Source organism: Cannabis sativa, chromosome X (assembly GCF_029168945.1).
Source record: "Cannabis sativa cultivar Pink pepper isolate KNU-18-1 chromosome X, ASM2916894v1, whole genome shotgun sequence".
Taxonomy (NCBI): Eukaryota; Viridiplantae; Streptophyta; class Magnoliopsida; order Rosales; family Cannabaceae; genus Cannabis; species Cannabis sativa.
Genome location: NC_083610.1, coordinates 8,256,606 through 8,267,236, shown reverse-complemented (window position 1 = coordinate 8,267,236; position 10,631 = coordinate 8,256,606). Strand labels below are relative to the sequence as shown.

The following is a 10,631-nucleotide window of genomic DNA, read 5'->3' as shown; positions in this document are numbered from 1 at the left end:
CAAATTAATAAGAGTACAACATAAAAAAAACTGTATTTTGATAAATTAAATTAAAAAAATCGTAAAAATATTTAAAATTTCGTAAAATTGTATTTTTGTAATTTTTTATTTATTATTTTTGTGGATTTATAAAATAATCCCTAGTATATTCATGCCAATTACTCCAATTTGAACTACAACCTAGTATTTAACAGAACATAGTATCTCAAGTAATTCGTAATTTTTTTTTCTTAAAAACTGAAGTAATTCGTAATTCAGTTATAACAAATGTTATTTTATTAAAGTTCTTTTCTTAAAAAATTATTGAAATTCCTAAAAAAAAAAAATTATTGAAATGCAAAAATGTATAAATTCAAACAGAAAATGGAGAACCACTTGAGAGGGTAGTATGTTCTCATCTCAAATTATCCATTGTAATATGTAAATGCTTACTTAAAAAAAAAAAAAAAAAAAATAGAGAAAACAAAACATTTAAAAAAAAAATAAAAATAAAAATGTACAAAAAAAAATGTAAATGGCATACATCCAAAATCGAACCTACGATGATGAGGTGGCACAAAAAGGGGTGAGAGAGTTTTGAATTGGTAGCGGAGGAGCTGTATACGTTTTTCTTTCCCACGTACTATCTCCTTTGACAGAATTTATGAAAGAAAAATGTGATATTATTCATATAAAAAATTAAAAATTGTAAGCAGCTAAAAAAAAAAAAAGCGATTTACAGGCTCACAAAAAGAAAGAAAAGAGAAGAACAGAAACTGAAGAAGTAGAAGAGCTTTTATTGGAACCCAATTGCTTGCGACCTCGACAATCGGTGGCGGAACAAATTGAGCCCTAAGAACCTTATTCGGTTAACGTTTTCGATGATCCTGAACCCGAATTGACCCGAAATTCAGTTATTAGATAAGTTGATTGGTGGGGAATTCATCATCATTGGTGAGAATTCGGAAGAATTCTAGGGTTATTCATTGGTGAAAATGAAGGCCATGGAGACTATACAGGATCTGATCGACGAGGCCAAGCTTCGAACGATTTGGTGGGGTCTCTGTATTTTCGCCGTTTCGTATTTTCTGTCTCGTAAGCATCCGTCTCTCTGGAAACTTCTTCAAATTATGCACTGCTCTCTCTTTTAATATGATTCTTTGTGTAGTTGATTTCAATAACTATTTTTTTTCCTTCTAAATTATTTTTGGAACTTGATGGGGGCAATGAGAAGAGTTGTTTCTTTATTAGTTGTAGTCAGTAGAGTTTATCTTTTATGTTTGAGAACTATGACCTGGTATAAATTGATTTGAGTGGTTGGAAGCTTTTTCTTCCTTGTTTAATTCAGGTCTTAACGGTGAGTTGGTGATAATTGTACAAATTCTAAGTTTCTTCCATCAAGTAGATATGTTGGCCAGAGATTTATTGAAATTTCGTAATCAATATTCTATTATAAAAATGTCATATATTTAGAATTTATAATAGCTTAGCTGTACAATCATGAAGTTTTTTCTTGTATGATATTGTTGCCACAGCTAGTCCATTTTCATTCTTACTCTTATATTAGCTAAATTTCTAGTGTGAAGTCCACATGAATAATATCAATATATTATATTGTCATTGCAGATACAAGTAAGTCAATGTGGATAAATTTGCCAATGTCAATTCTTTTGGTTTGCGCATTAAGGATTCTTTTTAATGAGGTGGAGTTCCGCCGGAAAGTTAAACCAGTTTGTCCCCAAACGTATCTATCTCATTTGGAGAAGAAACAGTTGTCTGTAAATGATTCACGCCTTTCTACTGCACCCACCCCTTCAAAATGGAAAAGGAAAATTGACTCTCCGGTTGTAGAGGCTGCAATTACTGATTTTATTGACAAGATTTTGAAGGACTTTGTCGTAGATTTATGGTACGCGGAGATAACACCGGACAAAGAGTTTCCTGAGCAAATACGCTCTATAATATTGGACGTCCTTGGTGAAGTATCAGGAAGGGTTAAGGAGATCAATCTTGTTGACTTGTTAACACGGTACCTAAAATCGTGCTGACAACTAAAGAATTTGCTAGTTTTTAAGAAGCTTTTGTATTTTTAAGTAACTAATAAATTCGCTTCACTCTGCTGTCTCAGGGATATAGTTGATCTAGTGGGAGACCACTTAGACCTGTTTAGAAGAAACCAAGCTGCCATAGGAGTTGATGTAATGGGAACATTGTCTTCAGAAGAGAGGGATGAAAGGTTAAAACACCATCTAATGGCTTCTAAAGAGCTTCATCCTGCACTGGTATCACCTGAGAGTGAGTACAAGGTGTGAGTGGTGCATACTGGCGGAAATAGATTTATTTCATCACTTTCTTTCTAATATTTTTATCACTTGTATGTAAGGCAATGTTCCATGCTTCTTTATAGGTTCTTCAGCGATTAATGGCTGGACTGTTGACTGTGGTGCTAAGACCACGTGAAGCTCAAACTCCTGTAATTCGATCAATTGCACGAGAACTTTTAACCTGCTTGGTAATGCAGCCGGTTATGAATTTTGCGAGCCCTGGGTATGTTCTTTAAAGGATTCATTCAGAATTATGTCTCATTGTTTCTTCTTGCTTCTTAACTTTGTTTATAATAGTACTCAGTTCTGCTGGAGGAATTTCTCTATATCTTATGTTTTATAAAATGTCATTGTACTGTTTTATTTATTTTTTAATTGGAAAAAAAACCAAAACAAAAAATGCTAGTCTATAAGCAAGGTGAAACTGGTCTTGGAATGTTTAAATATTATTGTATATATCACATCACTTGTTATCCTCACGTATGTTAACTACTGCAACTCATTGATGCAACATTTTTTTTTGGAAATGTTATTTTGTTTTAATAGCAAACTTTTGCATGATTTTATGCATTTTCTTACTTTATAGTTGCATCTTGTAAGTAATTGGTTTATTATTATTTTTCTGTTTCAGGTACATCAATGAGTTGATTGAATTTGTTTTGCTTGCTATGAAAGATGATAACAATAAGTACATGGGTGGTGATCAGTCAACTGCCGGGGTCCCACATGATCATGATTCTGCATCTAGGAAGAATCCGTCTGTTAATCAGGGGAATAATACAGCTTTGGTTAAAATATATGATCAGACAGAAGCATCCTCAGGTAATTATAGATCCCAGGAAGAGCCTTTGCAGCCACGCCCAGCTGATTGGGCACGAATGCTGGAGGCAGCAACACAGAGAAGAACTGAAGTTCTTGCTCCTGAAAATCTCGAAAACATGTGGACAAAAGGAAGGAACTACAAAAAGAAGGAGAACAAGAATTTCAAAAGAGGAGTTCACAATCCTTCAACAAAGGGCTTTGGATTAAATAGTTCTGTTCCCACCAAAAATTTAGGAAAGCCAATTTTGGCTGACAAACCAGTAGTTTCCACAGTAACCAAAGAGGAAGCGATTCTGAGGCTAACATATGGAACAAGTTCCAATTCACAATTAAGAGATGGAAATAATAATGAGAAACAATGCTCTCAAGACATTAATGAGGAATCTTTTATTGAGAGAACGCATCCTGTACATGAATCAGAGAGTAATTTTAATGTGTCTGCAAATGGAAATAAAAGTCGTCTTAAGAGATCTAATAGCACTTCGGCTTTGAAAATTGAACCTGATTCAAAAAAGGCCTTTACAGAAGGTGGAGGGCTGATTATTTCTGAGTTTTATAGCCCTGATTTTGGCAGACGTAGGGAACAGTTTAGCGGTAAGAGCGTTTCAGATATAGTGGTTAGTGTGGGACAACACAATCCCAAGCTTAGGTGTCGGGTGAGTATATTTTCCTGATTAAACTAATGGGGGATATATACTGATGTTCCAATAAGCAGATAGTTTTTATCTATTTTAAGGATTAATGGCTCAGCTTATTAGTATCTTCTTCAGTTCTATTGCGAATGAGTTAGTATATCTTTTAAACTAAATTTACCTTCGTCTATGAATACCTCTACAGGTAATGGGAGCATATTTTGAAAAAATTAGTTCAAAGTCCTTTGCAGTTTATTCAATTGCAGTGACAGATGCAGAAAGCAGAACTTGGTTTGTGAAAAGAAGGTAGTTACACCCTATTTTTCTGGTTTATTGCTTGTTTTTTATGTCTAGAAAAGCAAGGATTGTTAAAAAGAGAAAAGGATACACCTTTTCTTTTGTCTCACTAAAGGTTTAATTTAAGTTTTAGAAACAATAGTATACCATAATATGATGTTTGAAATTTGATATCTTAAGTCTCAACCATTCAAAAATATCTCAAATCTTTTATTTATTTGTTTCTCTACAGATATAGAAATTTTGAGAGATTACACCGACAACTTAAAGACATTCCCAATTACACTTTACATTTACCGCCAAAAAGAATATTCTCATCAAGCACAGAGGATGCTTTCGTACATCAGAGATGCATTCAGCTTGACAAATATCTGCAAGTATGACATCAGTTCTTCAAGAATTTCTCTTGCATCTCTTTTTCCTATTCCTTTATCTTGATTGTGTTTTCTCAGGATCTCTTGTCAATTGCCAATGTTGCTGAACAACATGAAGTGTGGGATTTTTTAAGTGATTCTTCTAAGGTATTTATTATCTTTTACATAGATCTTCTGTCAGAGCCTACTATGTTCTTTACTACAAGTTGAATTGCTTTTTCTGAGGATCATTTCTTTTGTTAAGACATCGAGAAGATAGAATTGTTAGTTGAGTGAGTAGAGAGTGGAGAGTCCAATTTTCCTTTTTCTTTCAAAGGATAGAGCAAACCATAAAATGAAAAATCCTGCAGATGGTGAAGTAGTACTAGTATGTGCACCAAAGAAATAGAAGCTCAACATTAGATTTAATTCTAAATTTTGGGCCTTCCATAGAGGAAAAGGGTTCTCTGAATGAAATTTTGAGAATTGCAAGAGTTACTCATTCCTGAAGATTTTATTGGGTCTATGTTAATTGATTCCTCTTCCTTTTTATAGTATTTCTCAAACATACCATATACACGCATGGTAGAGTTGGCACCACCACAATTGTGTATTTAATGACTTGTGCAAGATTATTATTAAAATGTTTATTTATGTTAGAAAAAGATGGTCAACTCCATAGTAACAAACCCTGATGCTGAAAAAAAAAACAAGTAATGTGGTAAAACAAATATTAATAGTACCAATACGCCTTCAATTTCATGCACAACACGCTTTATATAGTAAATTATTTTCTTAGGATTCAAATGTACGGAAGATGGTTGTCAGATATTATTGAAATCTATGTAGTGTTTTGTGAAGACTCCTCATCTAATTGTTTTTATTGTAAAAGTTGAAATTATCTTATTCTTACTATTTTCTCTTATGTTTTCTGAAGAATTACTCGTTTGGAAAATCTTCCTCAGTGATGAGAACCTTAGCAGGTACATATGTCTTCTTTGTCTCTTACTTCTTTTTGATGTAGCATCCAATTTTTTGCAGACGTATTCACTTTTATTCATGCTTATGTTGCTGGGAAGTTACTATGTTTCTGGCAACCATATGACACTGACATATTCATGAACATGGACTGCGCAAGTTAGAAAATTGTTACTCTGATTTTGAGAAATGTCTTAATCTTCCTTTTTTATTTCCTTCGATTATGTTTAATCAATACTTTTATATATGCCTAATTCTTTGAATATTATCTTGTCTTGCATTTTCAACTTCTTACTGCTTTTTGGAATGTAGAGATTTTCTTTTTATGCTATGTTCAAATTGTTTAATATTCTCCTTTTAATTGAACAGTAAATGTGGATGATGCTGTTGATGATATTGTACGCCAGTTTAAAGGGGTTTCAGATGGCCTAATGCGTAAAGTTGTTGGTCCCACTTCACCCCCTTTTGAAGCACTGTCTTCAATCCCCACTCGTAATTTGTCATGGAGTTCAGAGGAGGCGAGCAAACATAGTTCTAGGCAAGATACAGCTGAAACCACAAATAGCTTTTCAGACAATGAAGAAGGGGACAATGGCCATAGTCATAGCCTTGAGGAAGCCGAATCTAGTGCACATGGAAATGGTTGGCATTCAGACAATGAATTGAATGCCAAGGGTTATCCACCTCGAGTGATAAAACAGCCAATGAAATTAGATTTAGAAAAGAAAAACGAGTTTATGGAAAATTCTGATACTGTTCATCAAGGTGGACTTTCTGAACCAAAACTTCCAGTGACATCTAGTCTTATAGTGGATCCAGTTGGAATGCCACCTGAGGTATATTAATCTGGCCATTATTTATATTTTATTGCACCCTTTTTAGGTGCACATGTGTTGGGTCATTGTTGCCTTAAGGTGAATTTCCAGCACGTATGTGTTGTTAGGCTGTTTTACCTGGGCTTATACTTGAAACAAAAACCCTGATACATTTTTAGATGTAATTATGGATAGCTTCGACAAGGACATAGATATTAAATAGAGAGCCAGAAAGGAAAACCAAAAACTAGACAGACTCTTCCTCTTTATTGCAGAAAATAGGATCTGATCTATTTGAGAGGCCGCAATAATACTTCCAGATTTTTTCTGTCTAAAACTCTTCTCTTACTTCCTTATATACCACTGTACTAACACAACTAACTTCTGAACAATTTGTTTGAACCAACCTGAAACAACAGAAGAACATGCTGGAACAAAAATTACTGCTCTTTATTATTTGTATACTTGTCCTGTTATTGTAACCCTCTTTCCATATTTATAATATAGCAGTATGGTGTCATGTTAAAGGAACACAAAAAGGGCTAAAACTTAATAGTTATCCCTAATTTTAAGTTGCTTACAACAAATTTGCTTGACTATTACTGATACTAGCGGATTACTGGAGTTTATACTACGGAACTACTGGAGTTTTGTAACTAATTTCTAGTCGGGTTGCGTGTGACATCCTATGGGTCTAATATTTTTTGAAGTAACTGTTCTTTGGTTGTTTGCAATGAAGTGTATTTTTGTATTATCAAATAATAATATTTATGCATGTCATTTATAAAGAATATAGAATGTTATTTATTTACGCTATGTTTGGAAGTTGAATTTTGGCGAGGAAAGAAAAAGGTAAGGAAAATGTAGAGAAGAAGAGAAGCATGGAGAACAAGAAAACAAATCAATTTTTCATGTTTGATATGGAAAGTTTTGTTGAATTGAAAATTTTCTTTCCATACCAAATATAAGAATTCATTATTTTTTTTCTCACTTTTTTTTTCTCCTACATTTTCCTTACCTTTTTCTTTCCCTACTAAAATCCAACATCCAAACATAGGGTTAGTGAAATCTGTTTTTCCATTCTCATTGATATTTGCATTTTTTCTCTTTCTTGCAGTGGACTCCACCTAATGTGAGTGTACCCTTGTTGAATCTAGTAGATAAGATATTTCAGCTTAAAAGGAGAGGCTGGCTAAGGTTTTCTTTTCCTCTCTTCTCTTTATTCTATCTATCTTAAAAATGCGTAGACGAGATGGGGTTTAATTAAACAATGTCTTTATCATTTGTATGATTAATGTCTAAAGCACTTGCAAGTTATTATTTGGGGCATTTGGAAATTTGTGACATTTGTCTGTCATTCCTTTTCAATTTCAGTAGGTGAAAGAAAACAGGTTTTCATAATGTGATCTTTATAGATTAATTTCCTCAACAGAAACCTTGTCTTTTGTTCATGTGTTGCTTTCCTTTTAGTATGCATGACAATATCCATTTGTGATCGTCCACTCCACACATATCTTCTTACCTTAAGTTTAATGAATTCCTAAATAATAACATAAGCTTGGTTTGACTCCTGTTTATATATTAACTTGCAGAAGACAGGTCTTTTGGATATCCAAACAAATATTGCAATTAGTAATGGAGGATGCCATTGATGACTGGCTGTTGAGACAGATTCATTGGCTTCGGAGAGATGATATAATTGCTGAAGGGATTCGGTGGGTTCAAGATGTAAGAACTGAACTACAAGACATTTTTTTGCACCTAAATGATCCTAATTAACTTATTGACATAATTCTTTAGGAACATGCTTTGTTACCTCACATATTAAATAGATTTCATGATTTATTTGTTCATGCCTTAGCTGACAAAATTATCCCCCTGGACCACATTTTCTTCCTTGCAAATGGAAAATACATCTATTGTTTAGTCTATCATAAAATTTATACCACAGGCATGGTATTTATGGCTACTTTAATCTTTCATATAACGCTGCTGTTGCTGCCTGCTTTCAATTGGAAAAGTATCAGTCAAATTTATTAGTAATGGTTATACAAATGGTTTTTTAATTCATAACTTTGTTTATTTCTCACAGGTTTTATGGCCTGATGGGACATTCTTTCTTAAAGTAGGAAATGCACGAGACAAAGAAGAGAATGCTGAATCTGATCTAAAATGTTCTCAAAATGTAAATCAAATTGGTGCCAATAAGGTTTCTAAACCTGGCTCATTTGAGGCTCAACTTGAAGCTGCTCGCAGAGCAAGTGACGTGAAGAAAATGCTCTTTGGTGAGTAATGTCTCTTTAGTAACTTATTCTCTTTGGTTCATGTGATATTTCCCTTTTTATTATTAAACTTGGCGTCAGTATTAAAATTAGAGGAAATGCTAGTTGATGTCAGCTAATGATAATGTCATATTGGGATGACAGTAATGTTTCTACTTCTTTTGATAATGCGATGCCTTTTGTACAAAGCCATGCACTTGCAGAAATCCATGAATTTTGTGCCATTTCTTCAAAAATGAAATAAAATAAAACTAGTTTAGATTCATAAAACACATATTTTAACCATCTAAGAAATACTAAATAATTTGCCTAGAAACTAAATTAATCTCTTTTGATTCCTCTCAGATGGAGCACCCACAACATTAGTGAGCTTGATTGGACATAAACAGTACAGGCGTTGTGCAAAAGACATCTATTATTTCACACAGGTTGTCTGCATGTTGGCATGTTCTACTATAATTGTTTTTCCTGTTACTTCCATTTTCTCTTAAACCAATTAAGATGTGCATATGTTTGTTTTTTTTTTTGGTAATTGCAGTCTACTGTTTGTATAAAGCAACTTGGCTATGCTATCCTTGAACTATCGCTGGTATCAGTTTTCCCGGAGTTGCGGAATCTTGTACTAGATGTGCATGAGAAGATGCGTGTGCATCAACCAGTATAAGAAGATGGGTGTGCCTTCCATCAGTCCTGGTAGTGATGATTAAATACTGCTGGAGGAAGTGGATTAGATATTTTGGTTGATAGGGAAAATCATCAATTGGTCAATTGGGTGGTTTTGTGGCAATTTGTGTAATATTCATTTGGTAAATGATAGGAAATATGATTTTGAAACATGGTATGAAGTGCTGGAAAATAGGTTTGTTTTGCCTCATTTTTAAATGTACAGATGTAGATTTCTGTAGAGCGTGTACAGAAGTTTTGTATATTTCATTAGCTAATTTATTGATTTCTTCTATTAGTTTTGGTATGGAATTTCAAGATTGTGGGCAGTTGCGTGAGCAATTACAATCGCTTGAGGCGTCAAGACTTTTTCCAGCTGTATTTACTCATCAAATATTAAAACACGATGCTACACCTTTGCTCAAAATAATTAAATAAAAAGACAACAATTTATACATAATAACACACCTTATTACAAGTTATTTATATTTGCTTAATCCCACTTCTGATACCCATATTAATTCGAAAAATGCAGGATAACACCACTTTTTTTTTTTTTTTGAAAAACCTGAACCTTTATTAATCAAGACAAATACAAGAAATTCAGGTTACAAAGGAAGGTAAAGAACCATTCCATACACACTCACTGTCTAATCCTAAACACCGCCATAGCACACCACATGAGCAATTTTATTAAGCTCCACGAGGAACATGGACAATGACCTCAGATTAGAATCGAACAAGCAATGAGTTCTTAATACAAAGGACAATATCATTAACAACGGAATTAAGTGACATTTGGAAGCATTATAAACTTTATCTACTTGTATGCGTTTCTGATATCAATCACGCAAGACATTAACGAGGAAGCTTGGTGGCTTTTACCCAAGAAATAGGCAAACAAAATAGCTTTAGCCTCCCATGGCAACCTCACCGTGAAGGCCGAGACCAACCATAGGTACAATTTTAAGGCAGCCTTAACATCATCATTTTCATCCGTAACCACCACACCCCAAACTATGCTTCCTATCCAGGCCCCTACACTAACACCCGTCATCCGTATTAACTTTCCATCCTTCATATGCTTTGCGGGAAGATAATTAAACCCGCTCATTACATACGAGATTGATATTATACGGTTTAAAACCCGGGGTAGATTAGCATGCTCATACTCCAACAAATAACTCACGACGATCATACAAGATGCCGGGGTGGCGACGGCTTCTTATTATGAAAAAGATTATTTCTGTAATTCCAAAGTAACCAGATGAAACAAAAAAATATAGCACAATCATATTTGTCTAAGAGATCAACAGCTAGAGCAATAAAATCATAAATACTTAATCTTTTATTAGTAAGATAAAAGTCAAAATATGGAGAATGTTTCCAAGCTTTCTTAACATTCACACACTCCAGGAAAGCATGCTCCACAGTTTCCCATTTCAAGTTACAAAGGGGACAAATAGGAGAAGGTATAATATGTCTA

At 33.9% G+C, this 10,631-nt stretch overlaps 1 protein-coding gene across 1 annotated transcript; it reads left to right on the top strand.

Moving 5' to 3' along the window:
• The first annotated feature begins 554 nt into the window (after positions 1-554).
• On the top strand, positions 555-9,443 carry LOC115703209 (uncharacterized). Its single transcript, XM_030630724.2, has 15 exons — positions 555-1,074; positions 1,606-2,008; positions 2,108-2,285; positions 2,387-2,526; positions 2,935-3,781; positions 3,963-4,063; positions 4,287-4,431; positions 4,507-4,575; positions 5,345-5,390; positions 5,755-6,221; positions 7,318-7,397; positions 7,793-7,928; positions 8,293-8,485; positions 8,828-8,910; positions 9,021-9,443. Exons 1-15 carry the CDS (start codon positions 975-977, stop codon positions 9,144-9,146), a joined length of 3,114 nt encoding a protein of 1,037 aa, XP_030486584.2. The 5' UTR covers positions 555-974; the 3' UTR covers positions 9,147-9,443.
• The last annotated feature ends 1,188 nt before the right edge of the window (positions 9,444-10,631 follow it).